The sequence below is a fragment of the Nannobrachium achirus genome (genome assembly GCF_963921795.1).
Source record: "Nannobrachium achirus genome assembly, chromosome: 22".
NCBI lineage: Eukaryota > Metazoa > Chordata > Actinopteri > Myctophiformes > Myctophidae > Nannobrachium > Nannobrachium achirus.
In genome coordinates, this window is record NC_137829.1 from 34,345,756 (window position 1) to 34,365,457 (window position 19,702).

The 19,702-nt window shown below is 41.0% G+C and overlaps 1 protein-coding gene across 1 annotated transcript in view; it reads right to left on the reverse strand.

Annotated features, from left to right (window-relative positions):
* Window positions 1–19,702, reverse strand: part of spegb (striated muscle enriched protein kinase b) — a gene marked incomplete at both ends in the record, with an annotated part of 74,656 nt that overhangs the window by 24,972 nt on the left and 29,982 nt on the right. The window contains 13 exons of the mRNA XM_080753467.1: window positions 85–253; window positions 1,368–1,480; window positions 2,953–3,125; window positions 4,623–4,746; window positions 5,181–5,387; window positions 6,042–6,146; window positions 6,892–7,011; window positions 8,726–8,955; window positions 10,033–10,222; window positions 12,750–12,908; window positions 13,473–13,733; window positions 14,908–15,083; window positions 18,689–18,777. Of these exons, the coding sequence (XP_080609593.1) occupies window positions 85–253; window positions 1,368–1,480; window positions 2,953–3,125; window positions 4,623–4,746; window positions 5,181–5,387; window positions 6,042–6,146; window positions 6,892–7,011; window positions 8,726–8,955; window positions 10,033–10,222; window positions 12,750–12,908; window positions 13,473–13,733; window positions 14,908–15,083; window positions 18,689–18,777 (2,116 nt within the window). The remainder of the gene's footprint in view (window positions 1–84; window positions 254–1,367; window positions 1,481–2,952; window positions 3,126–4,622; window positions 4,747–5,180; window positions 5,388–6,041; window positions 6,147–6,891; window positions 7,012–8,725; window positions 8,956–10,032; window positions 10,223–12,749; window positions 12,909–13,472; window positions 13,734–14,907; window positions 15,084–18,688; window positions 18,778–19,702) is intronic.

A 19,702-nucleotide genomic window follows, 5' to 3' on the forward strand; every position in this document is an offset into this window, starting at 1 on the left:
TCTATAGCGCGCAATGAGGGCCTCTCCAACTCTTTTTCCCGGGCTGAATCAGGGGCCCAGCATGTCCCTGGAGGAAGCTCTTACCTTCGTGGACGGTGAGTTCGGCCTTGCAGGAAACGGAGCCCGCCAGGTTCCTGGCAGTGCAGGTGTAGACCCCCGAGTCCTCCGGACGCGTGTTCAGAATCACCAGGGAGCACTCGTTGTCGTCGTACACGAATGTGAAATGACAGCTCTCCGAGAGAAGGCTGTCATTCTGAAATGTCAGTGGTGAGAGGTTACCGCACGATGCCGAGAGCCGTTTGATACGATTTGTCTTTTAAGTCTCCATAATGTTAATTAATAGGGGTGTAACGATACATTTTAACAGCGATATATTATACGCATCACGATACATGGTTGACGATACGATACATGGACGATATTGGTTCATTCATGGCGATACGATACGATTCAATTCAATGATTTAAAATCAATATAGTAACTGGTGTAAAACTGTGTAAAACCTATAAAAAATCTATTATTATGGAAGTAAATACATTATCTAGCAAATACATGGACATTATATTTCAACACATATGGGCAAACCCACCTTGACATGAACACAGAGATTACGCACATTTATCGATACGATAGACCAAGAGTAGCTATATGGAATGGAAAGGTAATTGACCCATCTTTTTAATTTTCCCTCTTAAAATTGCCAAATACAAGGCACAGATACTTAGTTTCCATACAATCAATTATTTGCATTGCAAAACGATTCGATACAAAGCCAAAACGGTACAAATGATAGCAAACGATATAGTAGATCATAGCAAATTAAAATCGATTCAGTTACTATATCGTTACACCCCTATTAATTAAAGTACATTTTAATTATAATTTAAATTGGATCAGCCTATTCTAGCTCCAGTACCTATAAAGTGTTACTTCTTATGGCAACCATAGTAATCATGCATCTCTACTGGTAGATAATAGATAGCACTAACTCTAATACAAAACAACAAAAAGTACAAAAAGTTAGAACTAAAAGACAAGTCATTTAATGTTTGGTTGGGCTCTGGTGTAAATAGCAGATTTACAAGCACACAACTTGTGAGCTTGTAGATCGCCTATTTTCAGCATGCAACAAAGTGTAAAATCAGCCATTATGATGCCATCAAGGCCTGCCCAATTTTTGTCAACAAAATCAACTGTAAATTTAGTCTCAAAGTCTCAACTCAAATCTTTATTTAGTCGACTAAAACTAGACTAAAAGTAAAACATTTCAGACAACTAGAATGTGACTAAACTTTGAAACAGTATTTCATTCAAAAGACTATGACTAAAACTAAATCAAATCACTACACCCCAGTCCTAATATTGACCTTGAACCAGAGGATGTCGGGGACCGGCTTGCCCTCCACGACCACAGCGAAACGGGGCGTCTCCCCGGCGCCCACGTCCAGGTCCTCCATGATGGTTTCAAACGTTGGCGGGGCTACGGAGGGAGACGGAGTAAAGACAGTCTTTGTGGTGGACAATTTTGTCAAATTACAATTTTTGCCACAGACTAGGGCATTCACCAAATATTTGAATATTCGTATAACAAAGTCACCATTCGACGTATTTCGAATATTCGCTTATTTTTATTTTTTTATTGTTTTCTCTTTAAAAAATATATAGTTTATAAAGCTTGGCTAGATAGGAAGTCATAAGAATGAGTTGTCAATGCCCCTGGTGGATGATTTATTTTAATGCTTTATACCAGGGGTTCCCAAAACCTTTTAGGCAGTGACCCCCAAAATAAACATATTTGAACTGGGGACAAGCACTTGGAACTGTAGGTATTACATTTAATGTGACTCGGTTCCACAGATAAATATTGTGAAAATAGCGGATCTACCGGTACATGCTCACAACGCCTCGCAACACGAGGCGTTGTGAGCATGTAGATCGGCTATTTTCACAATGTTCGCCTCTTGTACTTAATATTTGACAGTTTGGCCAGTCCTGTCGAATATTTGACTATTCGAATACTTTGAGGTCGAATAATTCGAATACTAAAAATCACTATTCGTGAATGCCCTACCACAGACATACAAAATGAGTGGACAAACACATAAAGAGCTAACCCTAAATGACCAGTACAGGTCTGTAATTCTGAGAGTGTACAAATGGAACCAAATGGTCCATTTGGTCCCATTTGGGATAAAACATTTGAGAACCGCTGTCCTAGTGGAATTTATTCAGAAGGAAACCTGTAGACAAAATGGAGATCAAAATAAATAGTGTGTAAAAACAAAATCTAAAATTTGCCACAGACAAGACCAAGTCTTGCCACGGACACATTTGTCCCTGTACGGACATATTGGTGACTCCACTATATTGTACCTTCACTCCACTACATTTAAGGTATTTGAAAACTTTAGTTACAAGTTACTTTGTAGATTGGTTATTATTACAAAAAATACATACCATTTCAACCCTATATACATTTTGGCCGATCTACAAGCACACAATGTATCGCGATGTGAAGCACTGTGAGCTTGTAGATTGTACATTTGAAAACTTGACATGGGACATTCTGCACAATGAGTACTTTCTACTTTTGGTACTTTAAAGGATCACTTCACTTCTGGGACAACCAGATCTTATTTTATTGTTGTTTGGGACACGATCAACACAATCCTGAGTTATTTTTTGTGTTCAATCTATAATACTAGATGTTTTAGTATTTCAGCATGCAACAACTGGTCATGATGCATTTTGCATCATATGACCAGTTGTTGCATGTTGAAATACTAAAATATCTAAAAACACAGATTGAACACAAAAAATAACTCAGGATTGTGTTGATCGTGTCCCAAACAACAATAAAATAAGATCTGGTTGTCCCAGAGTTGAAGTTGTTCTTTAAGTACAACTTTAAGTTATTTTTCTACCACTGCATTAAGCATCAGCTTGTCTCACCTGCCAGCTCGATGCTGAACGTGCAGGTGTCACTGCCTTGCTTGTTGGAGGCCACGCACATCATCTGACCCACGTCAGCACTCCTCACTTTCAGGAGCTTCAGGGTGTGCTGGTCGTCGTCTGGCATTGTCATCTCATAGAGGCCTGGTCTGTTGGACAGGACCACCCCCCTCCTGAGAGAGAGAACCACAGCTCAGGACTTACCACTTGATCTCAAAAACCATCCATCATATTCAATATACTCAGTGGTGTATATCGTCGTTGTTGGGTGGAAACCTTGTATGTCCAAGACCGTTCGTTTTGTATTTATCATTTTAAAAATGAACTAAACTAGTGAAAACAGCAGATCTACAAGCACACAACGCCTCGCACCGCGAGGCGTTGTGTGCTTGTAGATTGGCTGTTTTCACTACTTTTGTGCGACAGCCTTGTGTGATGAAGCAGGGCTTTGCTTGGTGAAAAAATGTACCGGTACAAACTTGAAACTTGGAGATACGAGGTTTCTGCCCGACAGTGACGATATGTTACAGTTAGATTGGGTAACTCAGTTAGATCGTGGTAAGAACACTCGTTTTGTCGTTCACCACACACCCCTACACTACCACCACCTGGATCAATTCACTTTGATAGTCTCTTATCAGCGCACCTGTGTAATTCTGCGTAATCACCATGAGATGGCAACAACAGCCATTCACTTGTGTAGTCGCTGCCGTCACTCGTTTGCAACCCTCTTTCTTTGTGTGTCTACTAGCCTAGCTCAGCTGTGTTTAGCCATTAGCTTACTATGCCTAACTCTAACCCTAACCCTAACCTTAACCTCAGTAAAACTATGCCTAACCCTAACCTCCGTGGGGTAAGGCGCTATCATTCCTGCCGACGCTACGTTGTTTGTGGATCAAAGCGACCGCTTGTTCCGCCTGATTCTCGATCTAGCGGTGACATATATACTGTACTACATAATATATGATATAGTTTTATATCATTGGTTCTCAAATTAGGGACCGGGGGACCCCCAGGGGTCCTTGAGTAGGTTCCAGGGGGTCCCCAGCTAACTTTTATAGCATCAATATCAGTTTAACCAGTAAGACTCCCTAATCTGGAGATAAGCGACCGTCAGGTCGCATACACAAACTTTAGAAGGCAATGGTAGCCAATCAGGAGGGAATATGGGAAATGGGACAGATCCATGTTGATGACATAGAGATACTGTGTACCGCCTTGCATGATTTTAGGGCATAAATGTTTTTTGCAAGAATCAGCCTTATGGTGTCGCTAGTAGAGGGGCATGTGAGAAATGAGGGGTGGAGGTTGTGGTTTGGCAGCCAAGGAGTGTGTGTGCAAAGTTTGGCATGGATCGGGGCAAGGGTGGCGGAGATATGAGTAGGGCAAAAGTGTGACGTGACGTGTGACGGACATACAGACAGACTGACTGACAGCCGGTGGAGGTTTTGATAGTAACTGCGACCTGACGGTCGCAACCATTTTACCCGTATGCATACAGCAACATCTTGAAAAGAATGTGAAACTTTTAAAATAGAACTTTTATAATAAATCGACCAATAAAAATGCAACGCTATTCAAAAACTGCTTTCTCCAAGCCTCTTGGGTTATAAGATAATTATTTGGTCTTAATGTTTATTAGAAAAAGAGAAATGATAAAACAGACATACTTCTTCCAGATGACTGAAGCATTGACATGGTTCAGCGTGACAGTGATGGTGACCGACTGGTTCTCCATCACATACACCATGTCCGGCTTGTCAACTATCACCGGCGCCTCTTGAAGGTAGGGACCTGGAGGCAGTGGTGGGAAAAGTACTTGAATTAGGGGTGGGCGATATGGTGATAATTATCGTTGAGACGATACAATGTCTCCACGATATGCCTTTTCAGAGATATCGTATATATCGCGATACAATTGAGGGAGCGTTGTAAAAAAATCCGTTTAATCGTTAATACAGACAATTTCTGTCTCTAATATTTAACAATTTGTTTAATTTGTAATTTTAGAGGCATTAAAAAAGTCCTTAATTGTCACTTTAGAAATGTGCATAAACCCTCTATACACTTAAACTTTATGTTGGTTTGTTTACCGTTGAGTAAGAAAACATCATCATCTGGGGACCTCCCCCAAAATAATTTGGAGACCCCCCCCTGGGGGTCCCGACCCACAGATTGAGAACCACTGGCCTAACATGAGTGCAAAAACACTTGAACGACGAATGTACCTCTATCCAACAGCTGCACGGGGTCGGTGGCCGGGGAAGGCTTGCTGAAGGCCTTGGAGGTAATGGTCAGGATCCTGAAAGCGTAGCGGACCCCCTTGTTGAGGGTGGTGATGGTATAGATGGTGTCCCTCAGACTGGAGGCTATGATCGTCCACTGGATGGAGCCCAGGGATTGTTGCTGAATGGCATACATCAAGGAGCTGGGATCTGAACCAAAAACATAAAGATTCTCAGTAGGCAGTGGATATTCAGCCATGGGACTAATCTGATTTAATCGCAATCGATGCCGATCCATCTACATCTACACTAGGGCTGTCACGATTCCCATTCGAATCGCGACTCAAACCGAAATTGACGTTCGATTCAGTGAATCGAAATCACAACCCGAATCGCGATTCACTTCCGTGCATGAAAATGTCAGTTGTTAGGGCATAAAACCCAAAGTTTATGTTAAACCTTTTGTTATTCTCATTCAAATAAAAGTGACTTATTGAGAAAAGGCGTTTTTCTTTATAAATCAAGACAAAAGAGTATATCTTATATTCGTGACCATCGAATCGTGACCATAGAATCAAAAGGTGAATTTACATAAGCATTTATTTATGGAACCATTAATTCATTAACCACTTTCAACGTGGCATCCCTATTTTGGGAATGTCTTTTTAGACGGACACCTTCAAACATTTTCTCTCTTCGCCCCCAAACAAATAGCGAAAATAGTTGATCTACAAGTTCTCAACCACTATTAACGCAATTTTAGAAATGGGGCTTAAGTGGTAACCAATTTTTTTTTGTCAACCCTGTTCTTTCTGAAATTTCACCTCTGAATAAACTGCTTCTAAATTAGATTGTTCTATGTACCAATGGAAGGGTCCAGTCTCCTTGGTTTCTTCCAGCTCAAGGTGATGGTTTTCCCAGAGACAGATTCCACCAGCGGGGCTCCATCTGGAGGGTCAGGCAGGATGTCTGAAAATACACAACAGTCAGACGTCTGCTACAGGACGGTACACATCGATGCATGCTCTGGCTTATCTCTCTACTACACCCTTTCCTGTTATCCAGGATGGGTTGTTGTTTTCACACTCATACATCAATAGAAGTCTTGCTTTGTTACATTTTGAGTATGCAATGCATTATTTTGTGTATGTGAACATATCTGGCCAGTGAATCTGATTTGACATGAATGTTGAAAATCAACATGATAGATTTATCTGTTACACTGTAACTCTATAGCCTGATTTGAACTTGTGAAACGACGGTGTTGCCTGCTGAAAACAGCAGGTCTACAAGCTCACAAAGTGTCGTATTGTGACGTGTTGGGAGCTTTTAGATCAGCTATTTTCGGCAAGCGTAACTGTACAAGTGGACACTCGATTGGTTACTACATTACATGTCTTTACACTCTGGGTTACCCGTAGATTAAAGGGATAGTTCACCCAAAGAATTACTTTTTTTTATATCAATTACACACTTTGTTGCATTCCTAAGCCAATACTTTGAAGACCAGCAGTGGGTTCCCTATGGAGACACAAAGAGCCTGCTTTGTTCCCTGTGGAGACACAAAGAGTCTCCTCAAATCTCCACGGGGTGAGTAATCATTAGAAAAAAAGTCATTTTGGGGGTGAACTATCCCAAGAATACGCGGTACATATACTTGAAAATAGCTAATATCGTTGAAATAATAATATTGCAGTAAGGTAACGGCAATCACCTGTGACGTAGAGATGGGCATAACAGGTGGCCTTGCCCACTTTGTTGGAGATGACGCTCTTGTAGACGCCACCGTGGGCGTGGCACACACTGCGGATGACCAGGCTGTGAACGTCACGGTCTGCAGGGACACAAAGATACACACATACATGAATCATAAGGTTCCTGGCTGTGTGTCCAAGTGTCCTTGAGCAAAACATTTGACCCCTACCTGCCCCTGATGAGCTGTCTGTGTGTGTATATGCGTGAACGGTTGCATTTGAAGCACATTGTATATATTGCCACTGTTGGGCAGAAACCTCGTATCTCCAAGTTTCAAATTTGTACGTTTTTTTCACAAGGTAAAGCCCTGCTTCATCACACAAGGCCGTCGCACAAAGGTAGTGAAAACAGCCGATCTACAAGCACACAACGCCTCGCACCGCAAGGCATTGTGTGCTTGTAGATCGGCATTTTTAAAATGATTAATGCAAAACGAAGAGTTTTGGACAAAGGTTTCCACCCAACAACGACGATATAGTGCTTTGGTGAAAGGTGCTATATTCAAACTTAAAGAGGTGGTGCCATAGTTTTGTGCTTTTTCTGTTTTCCATGTGTCTATGGAGTTAACAATGCTCTAATAGACCCTCAGGTGTGATTATAATATGCAAATATGTCTTCCCTGTGTATTTTTGGTTACTTCCTGAAAGCTGAAAGCCTCTGAGTCAAAAGGTCCAATTGAAATACGCTGATTTAATGTCATCATAAAATCATCCCCTCCCCTTTATGTTGTAGGGGGGGGGGGGGGATCACGGCGCAATGTCTTTAAACATTCTCCTAACAGTGCCTAACCTGAACCAGCTGCGCGCTATAACGGTGGGATTGCTACTGATCAATCAAATGCCATACAGTAAATGGTGGACGGTTCTGATTGTTGGGAAGACTGAAGTTCAACTCTTAAGCCTAGTTCAGACCAAAGATATGTGGCGGGTCTGAACCGTTTTAAGCCTAATTCATAGGATACTTAAGCCTAATTCACCCGTAACTCGTATGACGGATTGACGGGTGTCGCGCTTAGAAAATAGCCGGCATACAAGCTTATCATGAGCTTGTAGATCTGCTAGATGTCCTGCACACGTACAGTAGATGACGTGGAAGTGTATTGACTTGACTTGATCCATGACCATGTGGACCCACTTACAGTGGTTTAAAGTAACTAAGTAGATTTCTGTAATTAAGTACAATTTTGAGGTATTTGTTCTTTACTTGAGTATTTCCAATTTCCAATATTTTTACTCCACTACATCTCGGATCCAAATATTGTACTTTTTCTCCGCTACATTTGTCAACTTTAGCTACTAGTTACTTTGTAGATTTCGAAAATAGCCGTTCTACAAGCTCACAATGCGTCGTGATGCGACACTTTGTGAGTTTGTAGATCTGCTATTTTCTAAATATTGTACATTGTACATACATTTGAATTCTTGAAATGGGAAATTCTACATAATGACTACTTGAGTACAATGTGTGATGTCATCAAGTTGTACTTTACAATACAAACCCCAAAATCAATCCTCCAGTTCTAGGCAACACAGAAGGGGGGGGAATTTTTCTTTTTTTTTTTTTTCAATTTCCACACAACTCTAAGGTATATTAATGACACAGTTCAATATTGAAAATGGGTGGTGTCTTCCCCTTTAAGTACATTTTGATACCAATACTTTTGCACTGTTACTTGCAAGTACATTTTGAATTCCAGACTTTTACTTGTAACAAAAGCATTTCTACATTGCAGTATTGATACTATTTGCTCAAGTCAAACATTTCAGTACTTTTCCCACCACTGCCCCACTTACACTGTGTCATCCTCCTGTCCTCCGTGCTTTCGATCCTCTTGCCGTTGTGAAACCAGACGATGGTGGGATAGGGCAGACCGGCCACCTTGCACTTGAGCACGGCCTCTTTCCCCTCGATCACGTCCAGGTCATAGAGGGGCTTGACGAAGTCGGGCATGGTGAAGCGCTCCACCTCGTTCTCTGGGACCTCCGGTTCCTCCGGGATGGACGGCATCTTCTCCAGCTTGGCCCTGGAGGAGGGAGGAGGGCAAATATATTGGCCAATGATATATTGAAAGGTATAGACATAAATACTACTTTTAAAGGTAGGTTAAGTGATTTCATTTAATTCAAATAACAACAAAATGGGTCTATGTTCTGATAGTACTACAGTAGTTACTATAGATCATACATGGGCAACTGGCGGCCTGAGGGCCACATGCGGCCCCTACCTTCACTTAATGCGGCCCGCAGGTTAATACCAGAAAACTGATATATTATTGATTACAATTATTGGTTACAATTACAACCATGATCTGCTTTAATTCCGTCAATCTATTAGTAGCTTAATGACTAGTAGTATTAAAATGTATTTTTTTATGTCCATGTTTTTGTATTTAGGTTCATAAATTTAACGTGAGTATATAACTAAATTGAAATTAAATCAAAATGTTACATTTGAGGGTTCCAATTATGAAAATAACAAAAAATAATTCAGGATTCCAGTTTTAAAGAAGCAAAAATAGCCGATCTACAAGCTCAAAACACATCACAGCGCGATGCGTTTTGAGCTTGTAGATCTGCTATTTTTGCTTCTTTTGTATGAGATACTAGAATGACAAAGTAGGACAAAAAATGTTTAAAATGTTAAAAATGTTTTTGAAAATGTCGTGAGAATGTGTGTAAATCTTTATGTATTTTTAAAGCAAACGTTTGTAACGCAAATTTGGCTTCTGGGTGGTCCCTGGAACTAAATATTTTGAGATGGGGGCCCGTGGCCAAATAAATATCAGTTTGGGGGTCCTTCACGTGAAAAGGTTTGAGAACCACTGACATAGTAGTCTCTCAAGAACAGACTAACTGAGCTCCAGTTAAATGAAAAGGACCTTTTCTTTGACGATGACTTGTATATCTGCTATTTTTCACTGGTTAAAGCATTCAATAATTCTAGGCCTAAATGGGTTTTAAATTCAATCTGACCAGAAGCAGGGATAAAACACATGGCCACTGGCGATAAAGATGAATGACCAGAGAGTGGAGGTATCGAAAGCAGAGGCATGGATTCCCCACCACCCCCCCCTAGCTAATCGAACTCTACCTTCACGTACATTTGAGAGGAGATGGCGGGCCGTGGTTCTTGCACGTAGAGCTCAGCGGAGCTCTCGGCCTCTCCATTGTTGTTGCAGGCGGTGACGGTGTAGAAGCCCTCGTCCTCGTTGGTGACGTGGGAGATGATCAGAGAGTGGCGACCTCCTTCCTTCAGGATGTGGACGTCCTCACTGGCCACCAGCGGATGGTCTGAGCACAGAGAACAAGTGTAACAGTATTAACTATAAGTGTGTATAATTACACAAAATGTTACATAAATAAGTGCATACCTGACGATTCTCCATTGTGTACTGTATATAGAGTTTAGTGGTCACAGCTCCTTTAAGTCCCCTCCTACCTTCTCCTGTATAAATTACCTGCCACACCTCCACCTCTTCATTCTGTATTTCCGCATTGAATGAGGTGGGTGGCCTTTGTTATCGTTCTGTGCAAAACACATTAATAATTGAAGTGACAAAGGACTGATAAAGTGTTTGTTTGACTTTCTAGAGAAAGGAGCTCTTGTACACTGAAAAAGACTCACTTGGAGACGTGTGCGTTTCTGTCCTTTGTCAGAATTAAACGGAGGTTGTCTCCAAAGAGAGTTTTGGATCTGTCTCTAATCTACACAACGCAGAGAGATAAAGATACACCGGTTACACAAGTCAAGTTCAGACGTGGGCATTGCGTAACCTCTGCTCTCTGTCGAACCAACCCTAGCTATTTGTAGATCGGCTATTTTCTGCGAAGATATTTAAGTATAAGGTTTATAAGTACCTAAGGGTTGTACTTATAGCACTGACTGCGACTGTGACTGTGACAGTGACTGCTGGTGGTCAGTTCTAAGAGCTCAAATCCTAAATACATTTAGTTTCATTTTCAAATTTTAAAGTTTGAGTTTATCGTCAACATCTTATACAAAAGTATATGACACTAGAAGTTTGCGGCCCGAAAAGTTTTTTGAGAAAAAAAAGTTTTTTGAGAAAAAAAAGTTTTTTGAGAAAAAAAAGTTTTTTGAGAAAAAAAAGTTTTTTGAGAAAAAAAAGTTTTTTGAGAAAAAAAAGTTTTTTGAGAAAAAAAAGTTTTTTGAGAAAAAAAAGTTTTTTGAGAAAAAAAAGTTTTTTGAGAAAAAAAGGTTTTTTGAGAAAAAAAAGTTTTTTGAGAAAAAAAAGTTTTTTGAGAAAAAAAAGTTTTTTGAGAAAAAAAAGTTTTTTGAGAAAAAAAAGTTTTTTGAGAAAAAAAATTTTTTTGAGAAAAAAAAGTTTTTTGAGAAAAAAAAGTTTTTTGAGAAAAAAAAGTTTTTTTGAAGAAAAAAAGGTTTTTGAAAAAAAAAAGTTTTTTGAAAAAAAAAAGTTTTTTGAAAAAAGAAAAATTTTGAAAAAAAAAATTTTGAAAAAAAAAATAATTTTGAAAAAAAAAAAAATTGAAAAAAAAAATTTTTGAAAAAAAGAAATTTTGAAAAAAAAAATTTTTGAAAAAAAAAATTGAAAAAAAAATTTTTTTGGGGAAAAAAAAAATTTTTGGTAAAAAAAAAACGCTTGCGCACACACACGCACGCACACACGCACGCACACACACACACACACACCCCTCTGTTGTAATTCGATACTCTACTCTGCTCAGCTCCTCTCCCCCCTCCCTCCCCCTCCCTCCCTCTGTAACTTGATACCCTGATCATTTTGTTTCAGCACTGGCCAGAATGTTCAGAATACTATGTCAGGACTGGCTGCTCTGCGTGAGGCGAGATGTTGTTAAATTGAAATAAATGCGGTTCAAAGAGTGGCATGTTTAAAATGTGGACAGTTGTAAATTTTCACGTTTGTTCGACGTGGTGGCTATGTTTGTGAGAGGTGTTTGTGAGAATATGTAGCTAAACATTCTGGTTTAGGTTTGCCACCAATTGCTCCAGTATAGATGCTTGATGATAGAATACAGTAAATAATTGTTTTCACCCCTGTCCGTCCGTGTGAATTGCCGTGAAACTTAGCAGGCACTCTACCACCCCAAAGTTTTCAAAATGGCCTCATGGTGGCCCTACAACAGCCTGATTCACGTGTTGGCCTATAACCGTTGAACCATGTCGCACAATCAAAATATATATTTATCCCTGGATTCCATTGATTCCTTGCATGAAACAAGTTCTCATAAAGTCCCTGACCATTTGTGGCAAATACATTTTCCACAACTTTTTCTTCAACTCCGACAGCATTTGTCCAAAACTCACACAAATCGGTACACATTATCTGTGAATTCATGTGATCAAGATGAGTTCAATTGTTCAGATCCCATTCCAAGTGGCTATGACTGCCTTCCAAAGTGTGCGGGTCATGGGAAGGCCTGGCGGAAACCTGTGCTCCGAGGAGCACATTTTTAAAGTTTTCCTATGTTATAGCACTCTCGTTTATGACAACTTCACTTTAGCAGAGCAACAACAAGGCGACAAGATGACAAGTCACAAGAGTGACATCAAGATGACAAGGTACTAGATTAAAGGGAACAGAGTTGAGCTAAATAATTGAAATGATTTGTCACCATGTGTGTCAGTCACTCCAAGAGGGCCACACATCTCCATAAATGTACAGGTGCCGGACCAAGAATACACACCATGGAAGAAGAAGTCGGCACACTGTTCCAGAGCTCCAGCAACAACTTTATTTCAAAATAAAGCTGTCGCTGGAGCTCTGGAACAGTGCGCGGACTTCCTCCTTCACTCAGCAACCATAAACTGTAAACGTACCAAAGTGAGTCCAGGTGACTTTGGGAGGCGGCGTCCCACTGACTTTGCAGTCGAACCGAGCATTACGCCCTTCGATCACCTCCAGGACGTCCAGCATTCGGGTGAAAAGAGGCTCAATGGAGGGCACGACTCTGAGTTTCCCAGAAGATGTTATCTCCTCTAAAACACACACACACACACACACACACGCACACGTACACGCACACACACACACACACACACACGCACACGCACACGCACACACACATGCACACGCACACGCACACACACACACACACACACACACACAAAATCATATATATATACATAATTTATATAGCAGACAGACAGACAGACAGACAGACAGACAGACAGACAGACAGACAGATGAAATATAAATAAAATATATACAGTTTGATCTGCATTTTAATCCTTTATCACACATACATTCCTGATTGTAAATCATGAATGTATGCATCATGCATAGAGCTCTGTTTGTTTCTATCGACAAGTTTGTGAAATGTGGGCATCACTTCCTGTTCCTCTTAGCTGTTTCATTCTGACTGTTTGCTGTTGTGAGCTTGTCACACCTGAATCTCTGCATGGTGATAACTTGGTGCTTTGTTAGTGATTTGAATCAGCTGTGTGGAGGAAGTGGAGCACACATTAACACACCTCCTTTTCCAGTAAGCTCACTGGGAAACTTGTGGATGACAGATGCAGCGGTTCGAGGCAGCGCCTTACCTTTAGCTGTGCTCAACTTGCACGTGTACGTCCCGCTGTCGTCCTCGTGGACCGAGTTCAGCAGCAGCCGGCACTTCCTGCCGTCAAAGTGCATCTTGCAGTTGAGGAGAGCAGGTTGGATGAGCTTCCCGTCGGACAGCCAGTCCACGTCCGTGTCCTGGGGTCCCAAGACGTGGCACTCAAACAGGACCGTTTCGCCGGCCCGCGCCGTGATGTCCTTGATCGGACGAACGATAGCCAGGCCCGGCTCGGCTGGCGGCACTGGAGACGATCGAGGACATTTTGTGAGTATTGCTGCATGGGCCCAGGGGTATAGGGTGTGCCAACGGACCGGTGACGCAATTGTTGTCCTAGATCGGCAATATTTTGGGTCAAACACAGGTGTTTCAATCGTTTGATTGGCATAGAACTAATGATCTACTCCAATCAGAACACCTGTGTAAGGCTGTGTTTGACCCAAAATATGTCCGCTCTATCTTTATATTACAAAAGAGTAAGTGATCTACTTCCGAAAATCAAACTTGGCCAAGATGTACTACATATGTACTAAATATAGCTTAAAAAATCAAACACCCATGTCACCTTTGCAAGATGTCGTTTCCAAACCTCTGTATACAGTTGTATTCGTTATTACCCTCATATTTTGCCTCTGTATAAAATAGTCCGCCGGTCAAATATGTCCGACCGGAAACGTGCGCTGCGGCACAATAGTTCCGCCACAATAGTTCCCCCCCCAATTTTTTTTTTTTAAATGTTTTTTTTTTTTTTTTTACTTTTTTTTTTTTTTTACCTTTTTTTTTTTTTTTTTTTTTTTTTACTTTTTTTATTTTATTTTTTTAACTAGATGTGAGCGGCCCGAAGGGCCGCGACCCTCTAGTAGGACTACAATTGGCACACCCTATATGCAACCTTATAGGCACGGGTGCCAACATTGGCACAGGGGAGGGTGATCACATGGCACACTGGCATAAGTGTGACAGAGGTTTTTAAATTAACTATTCAAAAATAGGTTTAGTCCGTTTAATTAAGTCCCCTCACATCTATGTACAAATTACATGCTGCACATAATTCTAAATTGATTCAAACTCCATAAGGAAATAGAACTTTTAGCTTATGAATATCAAAAGTCCATATTTAAAATACACGAGACCACTCAAAACAAGGATTTATAATAGAGAAATTATGTTATGATTTGGGGTGCATTGGCATCTGCATTCTGTTTTACACAATTTCATTTTTTTTTAGATGGATCTGTATGTACAGTATGCATGTATACATGCATGTGTACGTACAGTATGCTTGTATTTTATGTGCTTCATGAGTTATGGTATCAGCTTTAGAATATGATAACTAACCAAGTGTAAATTAGATGAAGAGGTACAACAAACATTGGTACATAATTGATACAGTGAAACTGACACATCGTATGACTCACCTTTGACATCCAGTCTGCCTTGGCATTGCTTGGTTCCATACTCGTTAATGATCTTACAGGTGTACATGCCGCTGTCTGCCCGCACCGCTGACCTGATGCTCATCTCAAACGTGCCGGCCTCCGTCTCGCGCACAACGTGACGTGGGCCCGATTTCACCGTAACTCTGTCCCTCAGCCTGGAAAACAGTAAAAACGTTTTCATTTTTTTCATATCTCTGACGTACTGGTATGTCCTCTCCCAGGACAGATGTCAATGCATGGCTTCATTTGCCAGCATAGGTTCTCAACCTTTTCAGGCCGCAATGACCAAAATAATCATATTTCAACTGGGGACCCCCCACCCTGACAAGCACTTGGAATTGTATGAGTTTAGGCATTTAGTTTGACTTCAATCTGTTCCATTGTGAAAATAGCAGATTTACAATACATGCTCAACCCGCAACAGGAGGCGTCATGAGCATGTAGATCTGCTATTTTCACAATTTCTGCCTCTAATATTTGACAATTTTGCCAATGTTTAACCAGAAGTACTAAAAAGATGTCACTTTAGAAATGTGTAGATAATACCCTGTATATACTTATATGTATGTATGTTGTTCTGTTTACGGTTAAGCGAGAAAACAATGTTAACTCACAAGCTAAACATCTGGGGACCTCAACCCACAGGTTGGGAACCACTGTCTTAGAGAATATATGGCCCGCTACATGTTAGTCACAGCTGAGGAAGGACAGTGTTCCTTCTTTGCTTCCACTTCCATTTTTTAAGAAATGTAAAACACTCTTGAGGGCATCCTAACTTACGGATACTGTAAGTATCTGTAAGGATGCCCTCAAGAGTGTTTTAACCCTGCAAGGCCCAGCGTTGCTTTTTGGCAACATTTTTTAAATCATTTTTTACAAATTATAATTAGTTTTCCTACCATCACACACAGTTTAAACCTACAGATACTGTAGGCCATGGGTTTCCAAACTTTTTTGTCTCAGGGTACCCCATGAATATTTTTTTAATCCGAGGCACTCCCTCCCAGCACCTTATATTTGTAGCATATCGTCGTTGTCGGGTGGAAACCATGTATGTCCAAAACCGTTCGTTTTGTATTTATCATCTATAAAATGTACTAAACTAGTGAAAACAGCCGATCTACAAGCACACAACGCCTCACATCACATCGCGAGGCGCTGTGTGCTTGTAGATCGGCTGTTTTCACTAATTGTGTGCGATGGTCTTGTACATGTATGATGAAGCAGGGCAAAAGACGTACACATTTGAAACTTGGAGATACGAGGTTTCTGCCCGATAGTGACGATATTTTAGTGATTATGTTGCGAGGAAAACGTTGAGATAATAGCCATTTTGGTTAGAACTGACTGAAAATAACTTTGTACTTCAAGTTTAATAATATTTTTTCTAGTGTCCAAATAAATTCCAAATATTATCAAATGATCTCGCGGCACCCCTGGACTGCTGTCACGGCACCCCAGGGTGCCCCGTCACCCACTTTGAAAACCCCTGCTGTAGGCTACCACCACACACAGTTTAGAGTGAATGTGACGCATCACATGCCATAAGACAGGGGTCTTCAACGTTTTCAGGCCAAGGACCCCTTAGTTGAGAGAGATGAAGCAGGGACCCCACAACCTTTTCGTAGATTCCATATAGTTGCATTGTTTGACAATACGATCATCAGCGTATTTCGGATTAATGTCAATTTGTGTTTTCAGATATTTAACCATAAAGTTGACCTTTCACTCTGTACTTAGTCTGCTCTTTTTCCCCTCTACACCAAACATCTTTGCCGAAAATGGCCGCGAGGGTTCAACTGGTTAATATGAAAAAGGAGAACAAAAAAAGTTTAAAAAAAAATTTGAAACATGCTTTTTTAATAATTCAATGAATATTGCAGTTTTATGCAAATTATTCTTCTGCCTCTAAATCATACATGCAAAGTAACATGTTCATGGCATTTGGCAAAGATGTAGAGTGTTAGTCCAAATATCACTAAAACCAATCTTACTCCAATTGGCCAAAGGGGGGCGCTATATCATTTTGAGCAGTTTGTGAAACGCTTAAACCCGTTAGGATTTTTTTAGCAATTTGCATGAAACATTCTACACACAATCTAAGGACCTTTATCTAATATGCCTATGAAGTGCACACACACAAAAAATAATAATAATAACTAGAAGCAGTGCTCTTCCGAGCACAGGTCTCCACCAGGCTGTGCATCCTGGTGGTGCTACTGTATAATAGGCCAATGTAAAAAGGGTGGCATATGTTCTTCACCTTAGATCTTTCATGGCAATCGGACGCTGCATGCATGATTTGAAGCATTGTGTTCCAAAAATGTGTTTTGCTAAAGTCTACCTGCTGGTGGCGCTATAACAGGCCAATGTGAAAAAGGTAGCATTTGTTCCTTGACCTAGTGGGAATATGTGTGGCAAATTTCACGGTAATCGCAAGCTGCGTTGATGATTTGAGGCATTTTGTTCAAAAACGGAGCAATCCTGCAAACTTTGGAAGCCAATATTAGCCAATCAGGATGGAATATGAAATATCAGACGGATCGGACTTGATCACATGACTATAGAGATACTGTGTACCGATTTGCGTGATTTTTGGATAAAATCTCAAGGAGTAATATTCAAAAATGTGTTTTACATAAGTCGGCCCAAAGGTGCTATAAAAGGCTGATGTGAGAAATGCAGGGCAAAGGTTTATCCTTAGCCTCTAGGGAGTGTGCTTACAAAGTTTGAAACTGATCGGTGGAGTTATAGGTAAAACCACAAATCGGCCTGTTATAGCGCCACCATGAGGCTGATTTCAAAAATTTGAAGTGGCATTTCTTCCTCGACCTAGTGGGAACGTGTGTGCGCAATTTCATGATAATTGCACTTTGCGTTTGGGATTTGAGGCATTTTGTTCAAAACGGCTCAATCCTACAAATTTTGGAAGCCAATCTTAGCCAATCAGGATGGAATATGCAAAATTGGACAGATCCGTGTCGATCACATGACTGTCGAGATACTGCCTACCGATTTGTAGGATTTTTGGACAAAATAGTGGTAGTGCACAGAAATGTGTTTTGCAAACATCGGCCACTAGGTGGCGCTAGAAAAGGCCCATTTGAAAAATTTAGGGCAGAGGTTCTAGATTGGCATCCAGGGAATGTGTGTGCTCACTTTGGCAGCGCCCGGGCCAACGGCGACTGAGATTTGGTGCACACAAACTGCGAGGACGCACGGACGCACGGACGGACGGACGCACGGACGGACGGACGCACGGACGGACGGACGGACGGACGAAGGGGAAAACATACTCTCCCCCATGCCTTCGGCTGGTGGAGACAATAAATATAGCTGCAAGCAGCGATAAAGTGGCCAAAGCCAAAAACACCTCAAATCATGAACACAGCCTGCAATGTGCGTGAAATCTTGCAAGCACATTCCCAATAGGTCAAGGAACAGATACCACCCTTCTCACATTGGCCTGTTATAGCGCCACCAGCGGGTCAACTTTTGCACAGCACATTTTTGGTCCAAAATGGACCAATCTTTGACGTCAGTAACGTCAAAGAGAGCACTGCCTGCGATCTTGACATTTTGTACTTTTATAGCCATTGTTTTCTGGCTTGAAGCGAGCCCACAATTGTTTCGAAGGAACAATATTTTCTAGTTTGTTTTCAATACGTCAACTCTGTATTGAAGCTATGCATTTATGTGCATACAATAACATAACACAACACAGCAAAGAGTCGAGGGGAAATATGAGATAAGAACCTACCAATACAGCATGGGTTTGGGTTGTCCAGTTATTCGGACAGACATGGTGACTTCCTGTCCCTCGGTGACTGCTTGATCGCTCATAGTTACCTGTTTGAGATGCAATGGGAGTTAGACATTATGAGATGCAGTGTACTCAGGGGAGGCCTTAGCTATGTTTCACCAGTTTCAATTTAAACGGGCCTCAACCACCAGGGGGCCTACAAGAGCTAGCCAGCAAGCCTTGTTCAACTTGCAACACACTTATAACACTTTTTAATAATCATATATCCTTGTTAATATAACACCATTTAGTATAATAATATATAAATAGCAGCCAGTCATTGACTATAGGTCAACTTCTGTGTGCGATTGTTGCGCGGCTACTGTGGCCTCGGTGCGCTGGCGGCGGCGGGGGGGGGGGGGGGGGGGGGGGCCTCATCAATAGCTCTTGAAACGGACCTCCAGATTACTAAGGCCGCCCCTGAGTGTACTTGTCAGTGAGATGAATGGCCCTATACAGTATGTAGCAACTGTGTTTATCACATGCAAATGAACCACGACAGAATCACTACCAAACATAACACATCATCATGCAATATTTTTGCAATAATTAAAGCAAGGAAAATGCAGCACTAAACGATATATATATATATATATATATATATATATATATATATATATATATATATATATATATATATGTAGTCACATCTGTAATTAAAGTGTTCTATATGATGATGAGAGCTTTACATAGCGATCAGGATAAGGAAAGCCACCATCAAACAACAACAGTGGTTTACGACCAGTGGTCCGGGGACCACCAGTGGTCCTTGAGGGGGTTCCAGCTAAATGAGGGAGAGTTGGTAACCAAATGGACCCATAGATGTTTAACTCTTGAGCGTAAAATGAAACCAAATGTACCCTTGTGGCTGTGGGTCCATTTGCATTACTTAATTTACAAGACGTCTGGCACAATTAGAGAATGTAGACGAAAATGGTGCATTTACCGTATATAGCGCTTTTATCCAAGGCG